This window comes from Lepus europaeus, chromosome 10, assembly GCF_033115175.1.
Source record: "Lepus europaeus isolate LE1 chromosome 10, mLepTim1.pri, whole genome shotgun sequence".
In the NCBI taxonomy this organism is placed as follows: Eukaryota; Metazoa; Chordata; class Mammalia; order Lagomorpha; family Leporidae; genus Lepus; species Lepus europaeus.
This window is the reverse complement of record NC_084836.1, coordinates 116,512,119-116,539,171: the sequence shown is the minus strand read 5'-3', so window position 1 is coordinate 116,539,171 and position 27,053 is coordinate 116,512,119. Positions and strand designations below refer to the sequence as shown.

At 49.3% G+C, this 27,053-nt stretch overlaps 1 protein-coding gene across 3 annotated transcripts in view; it reads left to right on the top strand.

Annotated features, from left to right (window-relative positions):
* Nucleotides 1-27,053, top strand: part of ZFP64 (ZFP64 zinc finger protein) — an 82,890-nt gene that overhangs the window by 19,717 nt on the left and 36,120 nt on the right. The window contains exons 3-6 of one of the 3 annotated variants that reach the window (XM_062204368.1): nucleotides 5,311-5,472; nucleotides 6,818-6,880; nucleotides 9,869-10,120; nucleotides 15,757-17,262. In XM_062204368.1, coding sequence (XP_062060352.1) covers nucleotides 5,311-5,472; nucleotides 6,818-6,880; nucleotides 9,869-10,120; nucleotides 15,757-17,120 — 1,841 coding nt within the window. In that variant the 3' untranslated portion in view covers nucleotides 17,121-17,262. Of the gene's footprint in view, nucleotides 1-5,310; nucleotides 5,473-6,817; nucleotides 6,881-9,868; nucleotides 10,121-15,756; nucleotides 17,263-27,053 lie in introns of those variants that run through there. The other 2 variants (XM_062204369.1, XM_062204370.1) reach the window with 2 other exon arrangements.

Here is a 27,053-nt window from a genome sequence, read left to right as displayed (position 1 = left end):
GGGAAGAAGCCAAGGTGTGGGGAGGGGAGGTAGCAGTCGGCCCTGATAAAGCCAGCATGGGGGCTCCGCAAGCTGCCATCCAGAGACTGAGTTCCAGAGACCTGCGAGGATTTAGTGCCTCTGTGTTTCACATCCAATGCCGCCTTCTCCCTGAAGCCAAACTGCGCTGTCGTACTGAAGATGGCACGTCCCAGCCTCCGGGAATTCTCCGTGGCGTTTTGCACCACCTGAGACACTGTGTATTTAATTGCTGCGTGCACCTCTCCCAGCTGGCGTGTTGGCTCCATGACAACAGGGGATTTTGTCTCCAGCCTGGCACACAGAAAGTGCTTAATACGTAGTCGGTGAGTAAATTAATGAATAAGTGAGAAGAGCAACCACAGCTTGACACACCTGATCCCCGGTCCTCACAGCAGCCCTGGGAGACGGGAATGGAAATCGTTCCCCTTCTACAGATGGAGAAACTAAGGCACGGGTAGGAAGGACCTGCTCTGGAGCGAGCCCTGCCTGGCCTAATGGCCGTCTACCCTAGGGCGATTCACAGGCCTGATTTGTCCCAACCTGAAAAGAATCCCTGCGATTAGGCACCTGCTTCCCTTTGCTGTGTATAACCTGCCCGCACACGGTGCTTCCTGCTGCCTCCCAGTGACATCAAAGGCACTGGCAACAAAAGTGAAAAGAGACAAGTGGGATTGCATCAGATATTAAGCCCTCTGAGCATCAAAGGAGACCACAGAATGACAAGGCAAACTATGGAACAGGAGATGTTTGCAAGTCATGTCTCTGCAAAGGGTTAAGATCCGGGATACTGCCGGGCTTCTCTCTGCTGTGACTTGCCCGGGGAGGCGGGGGCAGAGGGCAGTTAGGAGAAGCAGCTAAGCCGGTCTCCCTGGAGGCGGAGGGAGGGTCAGGAGGTTGTGGCACCTGGCAGTTGCCTTCCTGAGGGTTCTGGGGACCCCGTGAGCTGACCTGCAGGGAAGGCCTGGCCTCTTGGGTACAAAGGCATAGAGCAGAAAGTTGGGAGCTCATGGTTAGTGTGACCCAGCAGCCTCGGCTTAGGCATTGAGCATCCTGTGTCTTGGGAAACTCTCCAGTCCCAGACAAGCAGGGACAGTTGTTCACCCCGGGGCCTGAGCATTCCACTGAAAGTTTGGTCGGGGGGCCAGAGCTATGGTGTAGCTTTGAAAGCCACCGCCTATGGTGCCAGCATCCTGGCTGCTCCACTTCTGATCCAGCTCCCTGCTAATGCACCCAGGAAAGCAGCAGAAGATGGCCCAAGTGCTTGGGCCCCTGCACCCACATGGGAGACCTGGAAGAAGCTCCTGGCTCCTGGCTTTGGATCTGCACAGCTTCTGTCACCGCAGCCATCTGAGGAGTGAACCAGAGGATGAAAGACCTCTCTCCCTCTCTCTCTGCCTCTGCCTCTCTGTAACTCTGCCTCTCAAATAAATAAATTAATCTTTAAAAAAAGGAAAAGAAAGTTTGGTGCCTAAGTCTAGCCCTGCTCAGCTGGAGGAGCTGATGTTCTTTGTGAACTCACTGAAGCATTTCCTGTGCTTCTGGATTCGCACACTAACCTTGGCAACAGCCTCATGACAGTGACCGTCCTCATCCATGGGGAGAAAGCCGAGGCTCAGAGAGCTTCCATAGCTGGCCTGCGGTCACCCATGTGGTCGTTGACTGACCCGTGGTTTTGTATCAATTTGAAGATGCATTTTAATGTATCTGAACAGCAGTGTATCTCAAAGCCAATGAGAGTGCCCACAGCCAACAGGCAGTCCCCCAAAATTGTGGCCAAACTTGAGGGCAGTTGATCACCTCTGTTGTGATCACGTATTGTGTGCTTTTGGAACTGTGCGTACCTTTCAAAATGTCCTGCAGGATCTTGTGTGATGATTTAGTTCAATGATGTAACTGTGTCCCAGAAACACCTGGAACCAGCTACAGGAGGTCACTTTGATAATAGGAACCAAATGTTTGTTGTTGGAGGAATGAAGAAAGCCCCAAGTTCTTGCAAAGCGACCCCCAAGAAGGGCATAAAATGTTTGCCCGCTGAGATACGTGGAGAAGGATGGCCATGCTGCTGGCTCTCAGGCTCAGGTGAGTATCACAGTCCTCTTCACAGCACTCCCAGAACGCGAGCCTCGGCAGGCCAAGGGTTTGCCCCACGACGAGTTCCCAGGTCACTGCAGTGCTGCTGGCTGGGGACCATGCATTGAGAACTAAGCAGAGTGAGCGGAAGCTGGAACGACAGCCACGTGCCATGGATGTGGATGACAGCGTCGCTGCGGGAGGCAGGTGCGGCTGATGCACGCAGCAGAGAGACTTGGTCCAAGACGGGACATCAAGGGGCACCAGTTGTCGACTCTTCCTGCTGACTTTGAACAGAAGGCAGCTGACTTCCCTCAACACCTTTCCACTGAGAAAAATGGAAATCCAGAGTTGACTCAGACACTAAATATGGAGCCCAGGTGTGACCTGAGAGACATCAGAGTGATGGCAGTCAGGAACCTAGATGTCCAACGTCCCACGCAGAACACTGTCAGTAAATATCAATAAAATACTGAAGGGATATGGAAGCATTGTGCCGTCGTGTGCTTACTGGGCAGCACTTGCTCATGTGTAAAATAATGGTGCCTCTTTCAGTCTCTAACATCTTAGGTGCAGAAAAGTAAGGTGTTAATGTTTTAAGAGAAAGTATAGCCCCTTAAACCTGCAGTCTGGGTCCTATTGCTTTGGGCGAAGCCTAAATAGGTAGTGAAGTGAAGCTTCTGTTGATTTAAATTAATACCAATGTATTCTGTCAATAGGGTGGGAAAGATGTCAAAGGTGTGGCTGGGTGATGGAAGGTTGGGGAACGGAAGATGAACGTGACTCTCAGAGTTGTCACCTGGGTCTCTAGCCTGAGGATTCACCCAGGGAGCAGCCCCCATTGTTGACATGCACCCCTCATTTGAAGGCAATCTCCATGGGACACTTCAGACTCTGATAAAGGAAGAAAGAAAATATTCCCAAGCCCCAAACCATAAACTCAATTGACAAAGAAGTCCCCCCAATTTTTTTTGACAGGCAGAGTGGACAGTGAGAGAGAGAGAGACAGAGAGAAAGGTCATCCTTTACCATTGGTTCACCCTCCAATGGCCGCTGCGGCCAGTGCACCGCGCTGATCTGAAGCCAGGAGCCAGGTACTTTTCCTGGTCTCCCATGCGGGTGCAGGGCCCAAGTACTTGGGCCATCCTCCACTGCACTCCCGGGCCACAGCAGAGAGCTGGCCTGGAAGAGGGGCAACCGGGACAGAATCGCGCCCCGACTGGGACTAGAACCTGGTGTGCCAGTGCCGCAGGCAGAGGATTAGCCTATTGAGCCGCAGTGCCGATCCAAAAAATTTTATAAGCAAAAAAAGAACTTCTAGTCAGCATATCTTTTATCTTACAATGATATTTCATATTAGGTCTCTTTTGCATTTTTTAAAGAGTTATTTATTTGAAAGGCCGGAGCTGCACCAATCTGAAGCCAGGAGCCAGGAGCTTCATCTGGATCTCCCACATGGGTGCAGGGGCCCAAGGACTTGGGTCATTCTCTGCTGCTTTCCCAGGCCATGGCAGAGAGCTGGATCAGAAGTGGAGCTCGCCGGCACCACGGCTCAATAGGCTAATCCTCCGCCTTGCAGCGCCAGCACACCGGGTTCTAGTCCCGGTTGGGGCGCCGGATTCTGTCCTGGTTGCCCCTCTTCCAGGCCAGCTCTCTGCTGTGGTCAGGGTGTGCAGTGGAGGATGGCCTAAGTGCTTGGGCCCTGCACCCCATGGGAGACCAGGATAAGCACCTGGCTCCTGCCATCAGATCAGCGTGCTTGTCGCAGCGTGCCGGCCGCGGCACGCCATTGGAGGGTGAACCAATGGCAAAAAGGAAGACCTTTCTCTGTCTCTCTCTCTCACTGTCCACTCTGCCTGTCAAAAAAAAAAAGTGGAGCAACTGGGACTCAAACCAGTGCCCATAGGGGATGCCAGCACTGCAGGCCGGGGCTTTAACTTGCTGTGCCACAGTGCTGGCCTCTCCATAAACTTTTTGAAGAGTGTGTGTGTGTGTGCACACATACACATTTGTAAAACTTATGCTGAGAAGAATTTAAGTAGACTAATTTTGCCCAAAATTCCTTTCATCGGTTCCTTTTTGGTAGTTTGTTAGGGTTTTGTGTTAGAGCTTATGAAGTGCCTAACTATAGAATAGTTATAAAAATGGAGCCAACACTGTGGTGCAGCTATTCAAAGCCCTGGCCTGCAGTGCCAGCATCCCATATGGGCACCAGTTCAAGTCCCAGCTGCTCCACTTGCAAACCAGCTCCCTGCTGATGTGCCTGGGAAAGTGGTGGAAGATGACCAAAGTGCTTGGACCGCTGCACCTGCATGGGAGACCTGGAAGAAGCTCCTGGATCCTGGCTTGGGATCAGCTCAGTTCTGGTTGTTGCAGTCAATTGGGGAGTGAACTAGCAGTTGGAAGACCTCTCTCTCTCTCTCTCTCCCTCTCTCTCTCTCTCTCTCTGTAACTCTATCTTTCAAATAAATAAAAGAAATATTAAAAAAAGAAAATGCATATGCTATAAATTATAGGGACATTTCTTCTCCACTTTTGTGTAGTTCCAGAGCTCTATCTCGGCATTGATTCTCCAGAGTTTTCTTTTTTGGTTAAAGAATGGCTGCTACAGATCCAAGCATCACATCCTCACCTTGGTGTGTCCAAGGACAGGAATTGGGGCAACCAGGACAGAATGAGCTTTCTTCAACTGCTTCTCTTTCTGTTCTTTTTTATTTATTTTTTAATTAGGGAGGAAAATCTTTTATAGAGACCTCCCCGGGAATACCCTCTAGTGTTTCATCGCCCAGACCTGGGCCATATGATCATCTCTCAGCAGCAAAGGAGCCTGTGAAGCAATCGACCTTGTTCACCTGCAGCAACGCAAGATAGAAAGGGGTGGGTGTTGTGGTGGCCGCACCCCATATCAGAGTGCCCATTTGAGTCCTGGCTCTCTGCTTCCAGACGAGCTTCCTTGTGTGCACCCTGGAAGGCAACAGATGGTGGCCAAATGCTTGGATTCCTGCCACCCACATGGGAGACCAGATGGAGCTCCTGGCTCCTGGCTTCAGCCTGGTCCAGCCCTGGCAGTTTTTGGCATTTGGGGAGTAAACCAGCAGATGGAAGATTCTCTCTCTCTCTGCCTTTGAAATAGATAAATCATTTTAAAAAGAAGTTAAGCAAAAGGAGTAACTATGAAGTCTTCATACTACAAAAATTAGTAACCACCATATCTTTTAGTTTCAGCTCCAGAGTTTGTTTTTGAACATGGCTATCAAACTTATCTGCCCACGGAAAGTAATGAAAACCAGACAGCCACCGTCATCTCCCTCCCCGCCAAGACACGTACCAAAAAGCCAGCGACCCCACCTGCCCAGCGGAGGCTCAACTGTTGCTATCCAGGTAATGGCAGTGTGACGTCCTGTGGGGAGGGTAGAGGATGTGACATTGAAATCATATTGCAGGGCTCGTGAGTTCTCACGAATGGACGCAGGTATGTGCCACATTGCCTGGCCCCAAACCAGAGCCCCACGGCATTGCCATGAGCACATGTCCTGGTCATTCCCAGGCTTTCACAGTCACAGGAACTGAGGGGACTGACATTGCGGCACAGCAGGGTGAACTGCCACCTGTGACACTGGCATCCCATATAAGTCCTGGTTCAAGTCCTGTCTGCTCGACTCTCAATCCAGCTCCCTGATAATGCATCTGGGAAAGCAGCAGAGGATGGCCCAAGTGCTTGGACCTCTGCACCCTCAGGGGAGACCCAGAAGAAGTTCATGGCTCCAGGCTTCGGCCTTTGTGGCCATTTGGGGAGTAGATGGAAGATCAATTGCTCTCTTTCTCTTTCTCTCCACCCCCCACCCCATAACTCTACCTTTTAAATAAAATAAATAAATCTTAAAAAAATTGAGAAAGAAATAAATGAAACTGGGAACTCCAGGCCACTGGGAATATCTCTTCCCGTGCTACTGTTCAGGAAGACTCCAAGATTATTTTTTCTATCCTTACTTCTGTTTGTTTTAAACTTTTTATTTGAAAGTCATTTCAGACTCACAGAAAGGTTGCAAAAACAGCACCAAAAATCCCCTGTTTCTCCTCCATCTGGAGTGCCAGTGTTAACATTTACAGTATTCGCCTTGTCAGTCTTTTTATGTCCACCTGTGTTCGCCCCCAAATCACTGGATCATGAATTGCAGACATGGCTCCCTTTACTGCTCAGCACCCCAGCGTGTGTATCCTAGACAGAACATTCTTCTCTGTAACCACAATCATCAAGATCAAGAAACTAAGGTTCGTGCTACCCATCAGACCTACCGGCGTATTCAGAGTCCACCAACCGTCCCCTCTTGTCCTGTCCAAAACAACAACAAGAAAATCCCCTCCTGGTGCAGGCTGCGGCTGGGGTCACTAATGGCAACAGTGTTTATGGGTCTTTGGTTTCCTTTCATCAGGGACAGTTAAGGTTTTGTCTTGTTTGAACTTGGCATTTTTGAAAAGCATAGCCAGGTGCACTGTAGGATGTACCTCATTCGGGTTGTGTGATGTGATTACACGGGGGTTTTGGTGGAAGCCCAAACCTGGTGTTGTGCTCTTCTTGGTGCATCATGTCCAGGGCCCCACAGGATCTGTTCACCCTCTTGCTGTGTGTTAACTTCTTTCACTTGGCTAAGAAGTTTCTGCCAGTTTTCCCCCACTAAAGTTACAATGTTTCCTTTTCTAATTCTTCCTTCTTGACTGTTTTTAGGTTGCCAATTCAAGACTGCCTATGGCATGAAGGACATGGAGAGGCACCTAAAAATTCACACAGGTATGAGATGCTTCTTCGGCCCGTGTGCCCTGAACACCTGCTCTCTGTCGGGGGCTGGGACTCTGGGTTGACTCAGAACCTCGCTGGTTGTCACAGGAATACAAATACAAATTAAACACAAACAGGATGCTGTTTTACATGTAATTTTGGAAGAAAATGTTTGAAGCCATAAAATCTGGCATTGAAGGGAAGAACGTGAGCCAACCTAGCAAACAGAAACACAGCTGCCCCCGCCGTTGTGAAAAATGGGTCGGCCACAAGTCATGGAAACTGGATTGCATGTGTTTGCATTTCGAGATGTGTGTGTGCATGCGTGTCTGTGTGTGTACACACATGTGTATGTATGTGTGTGTATCAGCATAAGTGTAGAGGAATAAGGACAAATCATAGTAATATTATGCATTTCTTTACGGTGCATCGTTGGATACAATGGGTGTGTGTTATTTTTCTGATTTTGAAAGGGAAACTTAAATACTTTTTTTTGAAGGGGAGAAAAAGATCGATCCAATCCAAGGGGGAAAAGTTGATTATTTCTGGTGATTTTCATTTTTTTTTATTATTTTTATGTTTCCTTAGTTTTCTGCATGGGAAAAGAATTGCTTTTAGGCCTTCCTTAGAGTATTCAGTGCTGCTGTTTAAGACGTGTGTGAATTTGGGAGCCTCAATGAGGAACACCGCATGGAATCTGGCTTGGCTTCACTTGGGCCCAGAGTCTGCTAGTTATTGATCGTATTCCGATGGTTACTGATCGTATTCCGATGGTTATTGATCGTATTCTGATGGTTATTGGTCCTATTCCGTGGCCATGAGCAATGAGTGCCTTGGTGCTTTGGGGTCACCGTCAGCCTTGGTGGCGTGTCATCTGGGTTTAATATGTCTGTCTAAGTGTTAAGTTTCAAGGATCCGTAAGCGTTCAACATAACAGGCAGTGAACCTCTCCCTGTGGGCAGCGCTGAAGCTGTAGCGGTCATGTTTACCATCACTAGAGCTAAGTGCTTTGAGAACTGTGGATGTCTGGGAAAACACTGCAAGAGCACGGGGAGGGCAGTGAGTTCCAGTCTCTCCGCAGCTGACCAGAAAACGCCCTGGGCGCAGTCAGCCAGGCTGCGACATGGGACAGTTTCTGTAGAACTGAAGTGTCTCTTGACATCCTTAGGACAGAAAGTTAACACGAAAGTGTCTTTCCCTAGAGGACAGCAGTGAACTTAACCTTAACCCGTGGGGGCTACGGGGCTCCTTCCCCGCAGAGCTGGCTGACAGCCGCCCGGCTCCTCCACCCTCCAACCTCTGCCCACGTCGTAGATACAGACAGTGACTCCAGGGCCTCTGGGGTGGCCATCAGCCCTGGGAAGTGATGTTCCTGGGTTTTCTCGTTTGACTACTGAAATTTCTGATAATAAAGCAAAACCTTTAATCAGTGTCCTGATGAATTCTTAAATCCCAGTAAGATGATAGTGGTCAGCTTTGGCTGACAGTTAATTGTGGCACGTGGCTATTTAGGATTTGGCCAAAATACGTAGTTGACGTCTGAAGTCAGAAGTGAAAAATCCAAGGTTACAGCCCATCTGCTCCTAATCCCTTGGCCAAAAGTCAGCAGCAGTCTTTTTGGTCTACTGTGTAGCCTTTTTAATATTTTTGCCTACCTATTCTAGGACTCAAAACTTATACAATGCACTTTTCTAAGTTACCACAATGTTACATTATACCTTACCTCCTTGTATATGTATCACATTATACATTTTCACTGCAACTGGCCTTTTTCAGTTAACATTGGATGTCTTTCCAATACAAATGTATAGTTGTTCCATTCTTTCATTGTCCAAGTAGAGAATTGGTTCAATGATGTAAGGCATATTCATATAGTGAACTAATTCAGCCATCTAAATCATGCTGTGGATATTTAATGAACTCACATCTCATATCACAGTCCCTGGACTCAAATCCCAAACTCACTTCCAATCCAGCTTCCTGCTGGGGTGCACCCTGGAAGGCTGTGTGATGACTCAAGTAGTTGGGCCACTGCCACCCACATGGGAGATCCAGACGGAGCTCCTAGCTCCTGGCTATTGTAAGCATTTGGGGAGTGAACCAGCAGACAGACGATCTCTCTCTCTCTCTCTCTCTCTCGGTCTCGCTGTGTCTTTCAAATAAATGATTTTTTAAGTGGTTAGAAGTGTTTTTAAAAGGGAAGTGTTTAAATTGATGTTAACAGAGAGGTATTTTTGTGCCAAAAAAAAAAAATCTGAAAAATGTGTCAGATAGTTCGCAGTTGTTCACAGGTGGCAAGGTGATCCATGCCTTAGTGAGGTTCATGTGGAACTTCTGTAACAGAGCCCAAACAGCAGCTCAGACAGATGGGTTTGTGTCTGTCTCACGTTGCTGTCTGGAAGTGAGCAGGTAGCGCAGGACAAGTGGGCAGCTCTGTGCCAGGAGATCTCACAGGATCTCAAGTTACACCATTCCACTAAATGCAGGTGTGCTACATGCCCTTACCTGCTTTCTCATACCTGTGTCTTAGTCACAGCAAAGAAGAGGGAAAGAGGGAAAAAAAAAAAAAAAAGCAAGCAGTTCTCTGCTATAGCATTGACAAACCCCATCACAGAATCCCACCTCACCACAAGCGAGGCTGAGACATGTAGCCTTCGAGGCCTTAGTTAGAGTGTGTCTGCAGAGGAAAAAGAGAAGCTGAGTACAAGAGACAATTAGCAGTTTCTTATTTTACTTAGCCGTACTTTCAAATGTTATCTTAGTAGCCTTCTGTTTTTAATTAATGAGGAATTGATGTGCATTGTGGAAAAAAATTAGAAAATGCCAATAAACAAAATAGGACGAGGTACCCCTCCCTCCCAGCATTCCAACTCTCTGCCAATTGTCCATGCAGCTTTGGGGTTTTTTTAAGGAAGTATTTTACTTGTGTCCCGAGGCACTGGGCCATAAGCCTTTTCCTGTTTAATCGCGTTTCCTGCTGCCGTCTGTGTGTGTTTGAAGGAGACAAGCCCCACAAGTGTGAAGTGTGCGGCAAGTGCTTCAGCCGGAAGGACAAGCTGAAGACCCACATGCGGTGCCACACGGGCGTGAAGCCCTACAAGTGCAGGGCGTGCGACTACGCGGCCGCCGACAGCAGCAGCCTCAACAAGCACCTGCGGATCCACTCCGACGAGCGCCCCTTCAAGTGCCAGCTCTGCCCCTACGCCAGCCGCAACTCCAGCCAGCTCACCGTGCACCTGCGGTCACACACCGGTGAGTGCCACCTGTCACCCTTGCTGTGCACCGTTGCTTCCTGTTCACATCACGTGCACCTCGGAGGGTGCAGCTGCACCGTGAGGAAACAAACACGCGGGCAGTGCTGGTTCCCAGGCTGCACAATAGGCAGCAAAGACACTGAGTTTGTAACTTCCTGTGCATCTCTATAACTGCGACCAGTGCTTCGGCAGTGAAGTGTGCCCGGAGGAGATGCACTAAATGAAACAGGGCTGTAAGCAATGCGTCTTTAATACATTTCTGCCTTGTGGTTAGACGTTCCAATAGCCTGTATATACTCAGTACAGTCCAAGCACACAGCAGTGAGCAGAGAATAGCAAATTGTGTGTTGCCTTTCTGGCTGTAGGAGGATGCTGTGTAACAGCTACTAAATTGGTTGCTCACATGCAAGAGGCTGCTGTTGATGTGGCTCGGCTTAGTCACCTGTGTGGGGAAGGTTGGGTGTCCACCAACCTTGGTCTGGGATCTGCTGGCTGCGGGCTGCTCTGTGCATCTCTGATCCTCCTCCTGGGACCATGGACCAACCCAGGCTTGATCTTCTAAGATCCAGGCTAGAGGCACAAGCAAGCAAGCCCTGCTGAGGCCTCTGCTTGCGTCGTCCATAAACATCTTGTTGGCTAAAGCGAGTCGCCCAGTTGAGCCTGGTGCTAGGGATGGGAGGAAGCATCCCAAGAAAGCCAGGGGTGCAGAGAGAAGGTAGAGAACTGGGACCATGACCACGGTCCGCCTGCACCCTTTCCATCATCTGCATCTCTCTGACAGGCAGCCTGTACCCACATCCTCCCATGGTCCCACAGGTCTCCTTCAAGCGTGGGCTCAGGCTTCGAGACCAGGGCTGTGTGGTCTCCCTCAGGCGGGATGTATTCCTCTTCATCCCCACGATATGTGGGTGACACTGAGACAGACCGTTGTGATGATCCCATATGGAGGGGGGAGAGTGGGCGGCACTTGGCAGCGCTCGTTCTGGGCAGAGGTCCCCAGGTCCCCCACATGGGACAGCCCATGTGTCCTGATTAGGCCGTGGCTCGGCTCCTTGGTTCTGCCTCTGCCTGTGGGAGCATCCTGCCATCACCCTCCTTAGCCACTTCAGAAAAGGATTGGAAATGCACCCTTGAGGAACTTCTCAGTGCTTCCCACCTGCTGAAAGCTGGGGGTCTTTTTATTTTACATCTTGTCTTACTCTAGGCTGGTGACAGCTTTGCCAGTAAAGCTATCTTAAAAACCTGTGAGCTTCCTAGGCATCCATATGCCAGAATCTACACCCACAATTCCTTTGGAGTTTTGCTTTGCTTTCTAAACTCTGTTACGTGTGCATTTCCTAAGACATTCGACTCTGTGGGAACTAGGAGTCCTTCTGTCCAGCTGGGAGAATCCACCTGACACCCACTTAACAAAGAGTCTTACACTCAGGTCTCACATTTCTCTCTTGGTCTTTGAGACCAATTCCCTGGACACGACCTTTGTCCCCAGGCTTTCGTCTCCCTGTGGATTCTTTCGGATGTAACTTTGGAAATCTGACTGGCTGTGCTGGCTGGGGATGAGAAACCTTATTCTACAAATCTTTTTACTTTCTCTGTTCCCTCTGAAGTCTGCTTTGCAAATGGCGAGTTGAGTTTGGAGTCTGTCTCTTTTAGTGCCTTATCCTTTACAACTTAGAAAATACTTGCACGGTTTTACTTAGAGTTTACTCCTTCTCAAGTCCAAAACTCATTATGTGAATTTTCTGTCCTCTGAGTCGCTGCATTTGACAGTTTTATCAAATGTTTGCCTTTGCATGGTGTACCTTGCCGTTTGTCCAGCCTTCACCTGCAACCCAATCCCAAAACCAATACGTGCTTCGGTTCTCCGTTACGGCAACACCTCATTTCCAGATACCAATGTCCATGTGACTATCGTGACCGTGATGCAGCGTCATCACAAAAAACCCACACAACTCCTTCAGCACCGCCCTGTGCCTTTTCTGTCTGCGTGTCAGCCATCAGCAGCTGGCACCAGGGAGTTCTGCTGATCTTGGCTGAGCTGACCTACAAGTCCGCAGACCTGCTGGCCATGGGCTGGCTGCCCACTGGTTTGGCTGGGGTAGCCCAGCTCCGCTGCACACACCTGCCATGCTTCTGGGATCAGGGGGCTAGGCCAGGAGTGACCGTTATGTGGCAATGACCAAGGTGTGAGTAAGCCCCAATGACAAGCGCATTTCAAGCCATTACTGGTGTCAAGTCTACTTAATATGGCACTGGGCAAATCCAATAACATGACTGAGCCTGTCATTGTGGTCACGGCAGATCACCCTGCCCTTGTTGGTTGGTGAGCACACAGAGGCCCTGGCTATAGGAGTGAGAGCTGGGGACACTGCATAACCATAACTGATGCTCGAATGGTTTTCCTCAGGAATTCCCCCAGCCTGAGTCAGGGAAACTGAAGGATTCATTTATCAAATAGGCTCATTTTGACTTGTAAAGATGAACCTACTCCCTGTAGTGGCATCTCTAAGTTGGTCTAGAAAAGATGTATTTTAGGAAAGATGTATTTTTCTAAAAATTTAAATAGGTGCCATTTAGGGCTTATCTCCCTGAAATGTTCATGTGCCCGTTCATACAGCTGTGGCCTTGTGAAATTTTTAAATCCATAGGATCCCTCCTTTCTGCTTCCATTGATTTGATGAGCTACACCTTCAGGCATTTTCTCAGCAATCTGTACTCAAGAAAGCTCTGTCAGCTTAAAAATATCAGTTGCTTATTCATTGAGCTACATCGCTAAAGCCTCTCTATGCGCCAGACACTGGAGATCAGGAAGTGGTCAGCAACAAACACAGTCATTAAATAGCCTCGAAGAGGTTACAGTCCAGGGACTTTCTGACCGGTGCACCCCACTTGGCTGGTGCTGTGGCACAGCAGGTTAAGCCACTACCTGGGCTGTATCCCATATTAGAGTGCTGGTTCAAGTCCTGGTTCCTCCACTTCCAATCCAGCTTCCTTGTAATGCATCCTTGGAAGGCAGTAGATGATGGCTCAAGTGCTTGGGTCCTGCCACCCATGTGGGAGATACAGATGGAATCCTGGGCTCCTAGCCTCAGCCTGGACCAGCCCTTGGCTATGTCAGGCATTTGGGGAGTGAATCAGCAGATGGAAGACCTCTCTCTCTGTATGTCACTCTACCTTTCACATAAATGAAAATAAACATTTTTTTTAAAAAGTAAAAAAGAACGATAAAGAGATTTAAATTCTTTGCTTTCATATCAGAAACTGTTGTTGGCCGGCGCCGTGGCTCAACAGGCTAATCCTCCGCCTTGCGGCGCCGGCACACCAGGTTCTAGTCCCGGTTGCCCCTCTTCCATGCCAGCTCTCTGCTATGGCCCGGGAAGGCAGTGAAGGATGGCCCAAGTCCTTGGGCCCTGCACCCGCATGGGAGACCAGGAGAAGCACCTGGCTCCTGGCTTCAGATCAGCGCAATGCGCCGGCTGCAGCGGCCATTGGAGGGTGAACCAACGGCAAAAAGGAAGACCTTTCTCTCTGTCTCTCTCTCTCTCTCTCTCACTATCCACTCTGCCTGTCAAAAAAAAAAAAAAAAAAGAAAAAAGAAAGAAAAAGAAAGAAAGAAAAGAAAAGAAACTTTTGTTAAGCTCTGTACCCTAGCAGTAAGATTTGAGTATCTGATTGTTCTGAGTTTCACTTCTGCTATTTGCTTTAAAAAAAAAAAAAAAAAAAAACTGTGACTATAATCTGGGCAGGGGTATAAGCAGAAAACCTACTAGAACATTCTGGATTCTTAATTCTGGGTCTACAGACATCTTCCTCCAGGAACCCATGAGTAGAATTCACCAAGTCCATGATCTTGGATGGGAAAAAAAATCACATCTTCAGCTGTACCGAAATTTGACATGGCCTTCAATGATGAAAATAGTCCGACAGCAGTGTGCGTGAACTCGGCACCAGTAGAAGTCACAGATGTTCCCTTCCCAGTGGTGATGAACAGAGGAGAGCATTTTTCATGTTCTCTGTGAACTGCCATGCCTACTAGACCCGCCAGGTCCTGTTACTGCATCAGGAAAGCACGCACATTGCCAGATCGCATGTTTTCCCTTTTAATGGCTTAATGACTATTTCAATATAATCGGTTTCTCTTGTATTCCTGTGATTTCACTTTAGCTTGTGCATTTGAAACATGATTCTGAGAAGGACTCCATGGGCTTCATGAAACCGCCCCAAAGGGGTGATGGCATAAAAAGTGGGAGGATGGGACATCCTAGGGCAGAAAAGGGCCCGAGGGTAACCATCTTGGGCTTTGGAGCCATACGGTCTCTGTCACAGCTGCTCACCCCTGCTACTGAAGTGTGAGAGTAGCCATGTGTAAAACTAAGCCGTGGACACGAGTTGACCTACAGGGTATTGCTTACTATCCCTTGTTCTAGAGTCTAGAATACTTACCTAGGTGGTGTTTAATCACATAAACCATTGTTTAGGTTTAGGCTTGGTTTTCGAGAAGCTCCTTAAAGACTGCTCCCTGCCATCTTTAGTTGCATTTATTAAGAAGCCGGTGGTCATGTTGTCTGACCCTAAGCCAAAACCCTGGAACGCAATCCCAGTCTTTGGAGCTGATGACCTAAGAAAGAGAACATGGGTTAATTGTACAGATAATCATGTAGCAGCAAAGAATATTGGCTTTGGAATGAGCCTGGGCTGCAGCCCCAGCCCTGCCACCCTCCTCCTGGGTGACCATGAGCAAGTCTCCTGGTCCTGTAGGCCTCAGCGTCCTCCTCTGGACCTTGGTGTTAAGGGTGCCGGCCAGAGTGCCCACCTCACGGGGCTGGTGCCAGCATCGTGGGAGACCACTCTTGTGCAGCGTTCCGCCTGGCAGAAGCAATGGAAGAAAGTAGCGGCTGCTCTTCCGCTTGTGTGCACAATATTGACCCCGGGGCATCACCCATTCGAATCATCCGTGCCTTAGATAATTTGGACTTGGCCTTCACTGAGGAAATAAATGCGGAGTCGCCTGTGCATTCAGATGCTTGCAGCTTGACTTTCCCTGCTCATCTTTCAGCAGATACGAATTTTTTTTTTTTTTTAATCAAGCAGCTGGATTTTGTAACCTCACAAGTGAAGAAGGCAGCTGGAAAATGTGGGATAATTTGTGTGCAATAAACACATCTTTATTCATAAAAATCTGCATGAAGTGTAAGCTGGGTGTCTCAACCGTTGTGTGGAGCTTGGAGCTGAGCCATTTGAAAGTGAATCTGTTCCCAGTAAGTCGATCAGAACCAGCGGAAAACGCAAGAGTGTGCAGCCGTGAACCACTGACTGGCCAAGTGGGCACCTTAAGCTTGATTATGTTAAAGAACCTGAGGGTGTTTGCAAATCGTGTTTTATCTGGGACGATTCCATAGCTCTCCTCGACCCGGCCGGTTTGGTGCTTGGTTTGGTTTGCTTTGCTTTCCTACTGGGTTTGATGACAGAGGTGGTGGCCCAGGCTGGGGGCGAGCAGCGAAGCCTTTTCCCCCCCACCCCCAGCCCCCTGCCCAGGAGCCGCAGGTAGAGGAGCCCCCCCTGGGTGTGTGCTTCGGGGGGATCCGCGGTGGTGTTGCCTGCCTGTTCTTATGGAAACTCACCTTGTGTTGACAGGGGATGCCCCCTTCCAGTGCTGGCTCTGTAGCGCCAAGTTCAAAATCAGCTCGGACTTGAAACGGCACATGCGCGTGCACTCGGGGGAGAAGCCCTTCAAGTGCGAGTTCTGCGACGTCCGCTGCACCATGAAGGGGAACCTCAAGTCGCACGTGCGCATCAAGCACAGCGGGAACAGCTTCAAGTGTCCGCACTGCGACTTCGCGGGCGACAGCAAGGCCACCCTGCGCAAGCACAGCCGCGTGCACCAGGCCGAGCACCCGGAGAAGTGCGCCGAGTGCAGCTACTCGTGTTCCAGCAAGGCGGCCCTGCGCCTGCACGAGCGCATCCACTGCGCCGAGCGCCCGTTCAAGTGCGGCCACTGCAGCTTCGACACCAAGCAGCCCAGCAACCTCAGCAAGCACGTGAAGAAGTTCCACGCGGACGCGGCGCAGGCCGAGGCCCCGGAGCGCAGGGACGCGGGCAGGCCGGGCGGCCGCCAGCTGGCCAGGCTGGACGCCAAGAAGACGTTCCACTGCGACTCGTGCGACGCCTCGTTCATGCGCGAGGACTCGCTCCGCAGCCACAAGCGGCAGCACAGTGAGTACGGCGAGAGCAAGAACGCCGACGTGGCCGTGCTGCAGTTCCAGCTGGCGCCGGGCAAGCAGCCGGCCGCGCCCCTCGCCGTGGGGCAGCTGCAGGTGCCCCTGCAGCCCAGCCAGGCGCCCGCGTTCGGCGAGGGCAGGGTCAAGATCATCGTGGGCCACCAGGTGCCGCCGGCCGACAGCATCGTCCAGGCCGCGGCCGCCGCCGCCGCCGCCGCGGCCGCCGCGGTCAACATCGTGCCGCCCGCCCTGGTGGCGCAGGGCGCGGACGAGCTGCCGGGCAGCGGCCGGCTGCAGATCCTGCGCCAGGTCAGCCTGCTGGCCCCGGCGCCGGCGGCGGGCTGCGCGGCCGAGGCGGGCGCCGTGGCGCAGCCGGCCGTGCTGCTGGCCGCCCACGACCAGACGCTGCTGCCCGCGGCCGCCGCCGGGCCCCCGGACGGTGCGGGCGGCCAGACCTTCATCGCCGGCTCGGGGCTGGCGTGCGCCGACTTCGAGGGCCTGAACGCGCTCATTCAGGAGGGCGCGGCCGAAGTGACCGTGGTGAGCGATGGCGGCCAGAACCTCGCGGTGGCCACTACGGCCCCACCCGTGTTCTCCTCGGCCTCGGCCCCCTCCACCGCCTCCTCCTCGGTCCCCTCCACCTCTTCCTCCTCCTCCTCCTCCACTTCCACCTCCACCTCCGCCTCCTCGCAGCAGGATCTGCCCAAGCAGACTTTCTCCATCGTCCCGGGGGCGGCGCCCGCGGCCGCGCTCTGTCCAGCCGACTCCATCCCGGACTAGGCGACTAGGCGACTAGGCGCGGGGAGCGCGGGCGGGGAACACCGGGGGCCCCTCCGCGGGGCTATCCGGGGCTGGGGCGCTGCCTGTTTCCGGGGACGGGGGTGCAGCCCCGCCCGGGGAAGGAATAAATTGTGTTTTTATAACTGGGTACCGTGGTGTCCCGAGGGGCGTGGCTCCATCCACCTGCGGCCGTGGCGGGATCCGGAGCCGCAGCCGAGCGGGGCCGGCGCTGGGTGCGTTCAGGTCTCCGGCATCTTCCGGCTCTGCTGCAGGGTTCCTGCGGCTCGTCCCGGGAGTCGCCGCGGAGCTGCGGCCATGGCCTGCAGGGGGACACCTGGGCCCCCATACACTGCTGCCCGATAAAGCGTCCTGAATGCGAGCGAGTCCTGAGCGCGCGCGTGGGGATGGCCACAGAATGACAGAGCTGGTCCCGAACGTGGCCCGAGCATCCTCCCCCCCGTCACGGGTAAATTAGATGCTGACCGGCGACCTGACCCCTGTTTCGGGGCAAATGTGATACCGGCTCCCACTGACACTGCCCGCCGTCCGCTGGGATGCTGTTTTTAAAATGCTAACACCTGGGAATGCGGACACCAGGGTCCGCTGACACTGGCAAAGCACCTGGGTTTTTCCCAAAGTGTAGGAAAATTCAAATGGTGTTGTTTGGAGTTGAAATGCTCTTTGATCAGGAGGTGGCGCCAGAGAGCAAGCTAGAATTGCCCAGCCTTAGACCTAAAATTCTGATTTCTGGCATCAGCACAGATTGGGGAACGGGAGGTTACTCTTGTGAGAGAGGTGTATTTATAACGTTCTGAGAATACGTGGGTACGTTTTTACCAGCTTTGTTCCCCAATGCATAAACCTATTCATTCAAAATTAGCATCTCATAAGAAGCTGTGATTTGGGGTCTTGGTAACAGCAAATCAGGGAGGTGCACAGTAGTGAGATAAGGAACCTGGAGGCTTTGGCTGTTGGGCTTGTTGTGGAGTTGGAGCCGGTACTTCTTCTTCCTATTGCTCTTTGATCCTTAATATTTGAACATGGTTCTGAGGAAGTGCTGTGTTTGCTTTGCCAGAATCTATTTTTGTATCAGCAATGTAGTAAGTTATGAACTACGGTTTTAGTAAGGAAAAAGCTTAGAGTGGACAATGTTAATCATTTAAATAATTTCATCCCATATTGCTTTTAGCTCCTTTTTCAAAGATTTATTTATTTATTTATCTGAAGGGCAGAGTTGAAAAGGGAGAAGGAGAGACAGAGAGACATCTTCCGTCAGTGGTTCACTCCCCAGATGGCCACAGTGGCCGTGACACAGATATAAGCATCACAGCTGTTTAGATGGACTTCCCTCTGATCTTTTATTCTGTGCTCATGTGTGTGTTTCCCAGCCCAGTTATAATGTTGTAGTTTCTTTGTATATTCTTTATTTCATTTTATATGCTTATATCTTTACCTAGCAGCTGCCCTCCATTATACGTACCAGGGTACTTCAAAAAGTTTATGGAAAACGGAATGAAAATATAGGCTTGTTTTGGTGCAAAAAAAAAATTTGAAACCATATGTAGTTTTTCCATGATATGTATTTTCATAATTTCATGCTATGCTTTTTCCATGAACTTTTTGAAGACCCCTTGTATATGCACACAAACACATGCATAAGTGGGGTTTTTTTCTTTCATTTTTTACAATAGACTCTAGAGAAAGTTGTAGAAAAACCAAGCCAACAACTTCCAGTCCCTGCTTTTCTCCACCCAAGGTAATGAGTTTTCTGTGTCCCACCCACATACATGGACGCAAAAGGCAGCTCAGAGAAGGTTCTTCCTGTTTCCAGGCCCTGAGTACACGTCTTTGCAAGTTGCCTTTGCTCCTCCGTTTCCTGAGGGTCCTACAGGTCAGTACGGCGATCGAGTCCTTTTCCTTTAAGCACAAGGTAGCGCTATGACTGCGCCACGCAGAGAAAGTAGCCTACTCCTTTCCTCACTGTTCAGGCACAGTGTCTTCCCCGCAGGTGACATTCCCGAATGTGAGTTCCCTCCAGTTTCCGCTTGCAAAGACATCACTTTTCAGCGTAGCTGTGGGTTGCAGCTCTCAGACTGGTCCCAGTTTGGTCCCTGCGCTGAGTGACAAGGACTCTCTGGACCTGTGTGCTCCCCAGCTGGCCTTGTGACCCAAGTGCCCCTGACGTCTGTCACTCCTCCTCCCTCATTGTCCCCTGGGGAGTGGGAAACCAGGATGTGTCACACACGAGGGTGGCTGGGTTCCTCCCTCCTGTCTCTGGTTTTTCACCTTTCTTAATGGCATTGCAACCATCTTTCTTTTTTATTTTTTTAAAGATTTATTTTATTTATTTGAAAGACATTTACAGAGAGAGGTAGAGACATAGACAGAAAGGTCTTCCATCTGCTGGTTCACTCCCCAAAAAGCCACAACAGCCAAAGCTGGGCTGATCCAAAGCCAGGAGCTAAGAGCTTCTTCCTGGTCTTCCACATGGGTGCAGGGGTCTGCTGCTTTCCCAGGCACATGAGCAGGGAGCTGGATCAGAAGTAGAGCAGCCAGGACTCGAACCTGCGCCTATGTAGGATGCTGGTGCTGCAGGCCAAGGCTTTAACCCACTGCACCACAGCGCCTGCTTGGTTAGCTTGTGCCTTCTGCGTTTTCTAACATAGACCTCCTTTGTCCTGAGATTAAATTTCTTTATCTCTTTCACATTTTTATTGCCTGCTAGTTTGTTTTTAGTTAGCACCTACTGCAGCCAACATCCACATTTATATTTGTAATGTATAAATGATGATGGGTGTGGCTGCCCACTTATGCCATAACCATTTCTTAAATTTCACCTTTAGTGTAAATAAAGTTCCCAGATGTACTAGGATCCACTTCTGGAGTCTGTTTCGTCCTGCTGATTCCATGTCTCTGACTCGCCGGCATCAAATATTGGATGATAGTAGTGTTAACATAAGCATTACTCAACTTATAAAGCCTCTCTCTAACTATTCTTTTTGAAAATTTTCTCAGCAATTCTTTAATATTCATCCTTCCAAATGCAATCAGTTTATGTAGTATCAATCCCTTCTGCCCCCCAAAAGCCACCTTTTGGGAATTTTGATTGGAATTACACTGATGTTATATATGAACTTATGAAAAGAATGACTTTTAAAGAAAAGGTTTGTTTATTCATTTGAAAGGCAGAACAGTGGAGTGGGGATGAGGACAGAGAGAGAGAGAGAGAGAGTTTCCATTCTATGGTTCACTCCCCAAAAGGCCACAACAGACATGTCTGGGCTAGGCTGAAGCCAGAAGCCAGGAACTCCATCCTGGTCTCCCACATGGGTGCAGGGGCCCAAGCACTTGAGCCATCTTCTGCTGCTTTCCCAGGCACATTAGCAGGGAGCTGGATCAGAAGTAGAGCAGCTGGGACTCAAATTGGCACTCCAGTGTGAGATGCTTGTATCACAGAGACAGCTTAACTCACTGTACCTCAACACCTGCCTCAAAGGATAACTAATAAAATGATCAATTTCTCACCCAAAAATCTTTACTCAAGTCCTCTTGTAAAAAGTATTCAATAAAATTATATATGTAGTTTTCTTCATGCATAGCCTATTCTCACATAAAGCCAGTGTTTTCTCATTCTATAATATCATTGATGGGGCTGGCGCTGTGGTGCAGTGAGTTAAAGCCCTGGCCTGCTGCGCCAAACATCCCATATAGGGGCCGGTTCAAGCCCCAGCTGCTCTACTTCTTATCCAACTCCCCGCTGATGTGCCTGGGAAAGCAGTAGAGGATAGCCCAAGTCCTTGGGTCCCTGTACCCAAGTGGGAGACCCAGAAGCAGCTCCTGGCTCCCAGCTTCAGATCAGCCCAGCTCCAGCCGTTGTGACCATTTAGGGAATGAACCAGCAATGGAAGATCTCTCTCTCTCTTTTTCTACCTCTCTCTGTAACTCTTTCAAATAAATAAAATAAATCTTATACCATTGTAACTGTGAAGAGGATATTTTTCAGTTTTAGATAATTGTTTGTTGTAAGCATAACATTGTCTGTCCTGAACTTCTTTAGAAACATTCTTAACTGACCATATTCGAAACAGTTGGCCCCTGGTGACTGGTGGCCTCATTTCTACATTGTTAACTCTCTTCCCTTACAATGTGTATCCAATCTGTGTTGTTTTCTCTACTGTTGCATTTCCCAGCACCTCCAAACGGTGTTGACACAGCCAGCATCCCTGGTGCGGCCGTAACTGTAACTGGAATGGCTTTAGAATTTCCCAATTTAATGCAGTGAACGCTTCCCCCTGGGGAAAGGTTTTTAATGGAACTCAGGTCATTTTCGTCTCCTCCAGTTTTCATTTACAGTTTTTATCAGAGCGGGCTGCTGAGTTCTATCCAGGATGTTTTCCCTATGTTTTGCCTTAATTGCTTGGGGCTTGCACTTACATCAGCCAGTTCAGTGAATCAATGTGAGTCGTAGCCTGGCAGTGAATCAGCTTACGACCCAGAATCAACCCTCGCAGCCATGTTGGATCATACTCACGATGCATCATGGATTTCATTTTCTCATGTTTGTTTGGGGTTTTTGCAGCTATATGCACAAGTGCAGTAGATCTCAGGTTTTCTTTTCTGGGCCATCTCTGGACGTTGCTGTTCTAAAAATGAAAAAAATGAATTGGGCCATTTCCTTCCTTTTCGGTGAGCTGCAGTAGTTGGATGATCTCAGAGACCGTCTGGACTGTAACCCCTCACAGATCTCCTGCTTTTCTCTGCAATTGCCAGTCTCTGCAGGTTGTGCACCTCCTTGGGATCCGTTTCAGTCATTTATATTTTGAAAAAACAAAAACATTCACATTGCTCTAAGTTTTCAAATCTGTAACGCTATTATACCTTGTAATAGTCTGTTAATATCTTTGGCATTTTGAGACCTGTCCGCTTTCTTGGTACTATTGTATTTTTTCACTTCATTTCTGTATTTTCCGTCTTAGACTTAGTTGACTGGCCGAGGGTGTATTTACTTAGCTGTTTGTATTAACGTAAAAGGAGCTTTTGTTTTTACTTACTCCGTCTCTACACCGCCTCAGTCTTGTTCATTTCACCTTTCCGCTCCTATCTTCAATAATTCTTTCCCTGCTTTTCTTGTTTTTAAAGGTTTATTTATTTATTTATTTGAAAGGCAGAGGGACAGGGGGAGAGAGAGAGAGAGAAATCTTCCTCCACTGGTTCACTCCCCAAATGACTACAACAGCCAAGGATTGGCCAGCCCGAAGACGGGAGCCCTGAACTCCTTTTTAGTGGATGGGTGCGTTGGCTGGGAGCTGGGTCAGAAGTGGAGCAGCCAGGACTTGAACCTGCGCTCCTATATGGTTTGCGTGGCGGCATAACCCACTGCGCCACAAGTCTGGCCCCCCTCTGCTTCCCTTTCAGTCTATTTTGTTATAACTTCTTGAGTTCACTTATTCAACCTTTGACAATACAAACATTGAAAGCTGCACATTTTCTATTTTGTCTGCATCTGTTTAAAAGATAAGTTTTTAAAGTAAAAAGCACAACTGGAATACAAATATAAAATGAACATGTGTCAAATATTCAGTTTAATCATAAATTAAAGAGGGACTCAGGGGCTGGCAATGTGGCACAGCAGATTAAGCTGCCGCCTGCAGTGCCAACTTCCCAAATGAGCACCAAAAAACATTTTGGATATTTTTATTGAAATTGCATCGATGTTATATACGAACTTATGGAAAGAATGACTTTTTTGTAAAAGATTCATTTGTTCACTTGAAAGGCAGAATGACAAAGAAGGAGAGATAGAGAAAGAGAGAAAGAGAGAGATCTTCCATCCTCTGATTTACTCTCCAAATGGCCACAACAGCCAGGTCTGGGCCAGGCTGAAGCCAGGAGCCTGGAACTCCACCAGGTCTTCCACATGGGTGCAGGGGCCCAAGCACTCAATCCACCTTCTGCTGCTTTCCCAGGCGCATTAGCAGGGAGCTGGATTGGAAGTGGAGCTGCCGGGACTCCAACTGGTGCTAACATAAGATGCCACCATTGCAGACAGAAGCCTAACCCACTGCACCACAACACTGGCCCCAGAATGTATTTTTTAAAAATTACATTTTTGTAAACAGAGCAAAATATTTAGTGCTAAATCAACAAATCATTTAAGCCAGACTGCAAGATCGCTTTTTGTGTATCATAGCTAATAAATTATGACACCTGTCCTTCTCATCTTATCTCTGCTAAGTTCTTTTGTTCCTGTAGTTTTCGGTACAAGTCACCTTTTTCTGGTCATCATTTTCTACTGTAAAGCCCTATTTCATTTCAATCATGTCGACTATGTACAGGCTAATTCTATGGCTGGAGCTTTGGGCTTGGATGCCTGTGAAAGTCCGAAGGGAAACTGGAAGTGAAGCTGTGTCCTGGGGAGGGACTTGGCCCTTTACAGTGCCTGCATTGTCAGCTGACACTTGAGACCACAGACTCCCAGGGAGGGGCCAGGCAGGCGTCTTTGGGTGCATTCCTAGGAGAAAGTGCTAAAAGAAAAGCACATTTTTCTTTTACTGCTGAGTTTTCCTTTGAACCAAGATGTCTGATTCCTCTGAATCAGGCCATAGCAGAGAGCTGGATCAGAAGCGGAGCAGCCTGGACTTGAACCAGCACCCATATGGGATGACAGCACTGCAGGCAGCGGCTTTACCTGCCTCGCCACAGCACTGGCCCTGGTGTTTTATTAGTAGGAAGCTTGAATTGGGAGTGGGGCCAGGACTCAAGCCCATACATTCCAATCTGGGAAACAGGTGTCCCAAGGGGTCTCTTAGAAGCTGTACCAAACACCACCCCCAGGAGAAGCTAATATTCACCGACTCACAACATGCTGACTCAGCACTAAGTGCACTATGTAATCTTCTGATTTAATGCTCCCAAAACCCAGCAGGGAAGTTCTGTTACCACCCTGGAAAAGTTGTTCTAAATGCCCACAGCGATATCCCAGCTCTGAAAATTTGATCCAGTGCATCTGGATGGGGACCTGGGAGTCTGTATTTTCAAGCCCCTCTGGAGATAGCTCTGATCCAGCCTGCAGGGGAAATACTAAGATAAAGAACCAGGGACTCAGGGGAGGTGAGAGACCTGCCCAGTGTCACACAGCAAAGGGCTTGAATCCTGGAGCTAGCCCTCATATCCTTTTAATCGGCATGTGTTCAATAGTCATGACCTTGATCCCACTTCCTAAATTGGGGCCTCCCCTCTGGTCCAACCCATTCACGGGTCTCCCTTCTCTGGCTATGGCAGCAGGGGCTAAGAGGTAGGCCTGGAGGCCTTATGTGTCATCAGCGCACCTGCCCCCAAGGGTGGACGGTAGATGGATTTTGTTACACCTTGGTTTACAATTATAGTTTGAGGAATTCAAAATCAGTGTATGTCTGTGAGCTTCTTCTAGACACCAGCGTATTTCAGTGTTAGCGTTATTCTGCTGTGGCTGACCCAACTGAGCCAGTGTCAGGGCTCCTGGCATCCGGTTTTCAAGGGCGTGTACTGGAAGCAGTCACCATGTGGATCCTGGCTACTTTTGCGTTGTTTTTGTTGTGGTTGTTCATACTTTTTTGGTGATGGCTTCAGAAGAATTCTCCTCTGAGAATAAAAATGCTTGCATCTGAAATTTCTCTTTGATTCATTAGCCAGGATGGAATCTTCTAGAAAGACTTTGGGTGAGGATCTGAAATAAGAACCATAAGGCCGGCGCCATGGCTCAGTAGGCTAATCCTCCGCCTTGCGGCGCTGGCACACCGGGTTCTAGTCCCGGTCAGGGCACCGATCCTGTCCCGGTTGCCCCTCTTCCAGGCCAGCTCTCTGCTGTGGCCAGGGAGTGCAGTGGAGGATGGTCCAAGTGCTTGGGCCCTGCACCCCATGGGAGACCAGGAGAAGCACCTGGCTCCTGCCATCGGAACAGCACAGTGCGCCGGCCGCAGCGCGCCTACCACGGCGGCCATTGGAGGGTGAACCAACGGCAAAAAGGAAGACCTTTCTCTCTGTCTCCCTCTACTGTCCACTCTGCCTGTCAAAAAAAAAATTAAAAAAAAAAAAAAAAAAAGAACCATAATAGTTTTCCTTCCTGTCTTTCCTGTTGTCTCCACCTTTCTTTAGGTCAGAGGTTATCTGAGGTTCTTTGATTCAGGCCCCTGGGGCTTTTCACCCTGGGCCTCCTAATTGCAACCAGGACCTGCAAGTTCTGTGGACACAACCTGGAGGTAGGGGGAGCTCTTGTGTAAGCCAGCTCTGAACTCTTCAAGATGCTCTGTCATGACCTACTTCCATTCTTCCAGTAAGATGGGGAGACAGAAGCTTAGAGACACAGGACAAACGACTTGCCCAAAAATCACTCTGCTGGCCCCTGGACTCAATCCACCCCTTGCTCCAATGCCTCATTGCTTCCTGCACACTGCCTTCCCCTGGTGTTGAATAACTGGCTAGCAGCTCTCAGACACAGACAGGGCTGTGCCTTCCATTGTGTTTGGTTTGGTTTGACGGTTCTGCTGGTGCCTCAGACTTCATGCTGGAACCATGAAAGTGAAAGAGAGCCCCCGTGAGTCCCCAGATGAGAGAACACACGCTCCAAATGACTTTTCTTGGGAGCGTTTCACTGGGAGGTGGTGGGGTCACGTTGTAGGACCTGGATGCTTTTGCTGCAGCGGTCCCCACACAGGGATAGATATATGGCTAGATGATTGACAGATAGATGATAGATTAGCGACAGAGAGAGAGAGAATAGAGATGGATGCTAGATGATTTATAGATACATGATAGAAATAGATGATTGACAGGTAGATATTTTAAAAAGAATAAATCCGGCCGGCGCCGTGGCTTAACAGGCTAATCCTCCGCCTTGTAGCACCAGCACACCGGGTTCTAGTCCCTGTTAGGGCGCCGGATTCTATCCCGGTTGCCCCTCTTCCAGGCCAGCTCTCTGCTATGGCCCGGGAGTGCAGTGGAGGATGGCCCAAGTCCTTGGGCCCTGCACCCGCATGGGAGACCAGGAGAAGCACCTGGCTCCTGGCTTCGGATCAGCACGATGCGCCGGCCGCAGTGGCCATTGGAGGGTGAACCAACGGCAAAAGGAAGACCTTTCTCTCTGTCTCTCTCTCTCACTATCCACTCTGCCTGTCCAAAAAAAAAAAAAAAAAAAAGGAAGACCTTTCTCTCTGTCTCTCTCTCTCTCACTATCCACTCTGCCTGTAAAAAAAAAAAAAAAAAAAAAAGAATAAATCCAGGCTGCATTATATTAAGTTTTTTTTCCCTCTGATTTTAAGAGAAATTAAAGCACTTTATGAACCGTGGGCCCTGAGTACTGTGCCCACTGTGCCAGATGAAGTCAACCCCAGGGCATTGGGAGATGATAATCGAATAGAATTGCAAGTGTTCATTCTACAGGTTGGGCAAAAAGATAAGTGCTTGTTCTTGTTTTGCTTAGTATTTTTTTATTTAAAAATTTTTATTTATTTATTTGAGAGGTAGAGTTACAGACAGTGAGAGGGAGACAGAGAGAAAGGTCTTCCTTCCGCTGGTTCACTCCCCAATTGGCTGCAATGGCCAGAACTGTGCTAATCCGAAGCCAGGAGCCAGGTGCTTCTTCCTGGTCTCCTGTGCGGGTGCAGAGGCCCAAGCACTTGGGCCATCTTCTACTCTTTCCTAGGTCACACAGAGAGCTGAATTGGAAGAGGAGCAGCCAGGACTAGAACCGGCGCCCATATGGAATGCCAGCACTGCAGGCAGAGGATTAACCTACTGCACTATGGCTCTGCCCCCAACTAGTTTATTTTTATAACAGCTTTGTTGAGATGTAATTCACACACCTTAAAATTCACCTTTTAAGGTGTAAGACTCAGTGATTTTTAGAATATTCAAGTTTATGTAATCATTACCAGTAACTAATTACAGAACCTTTTT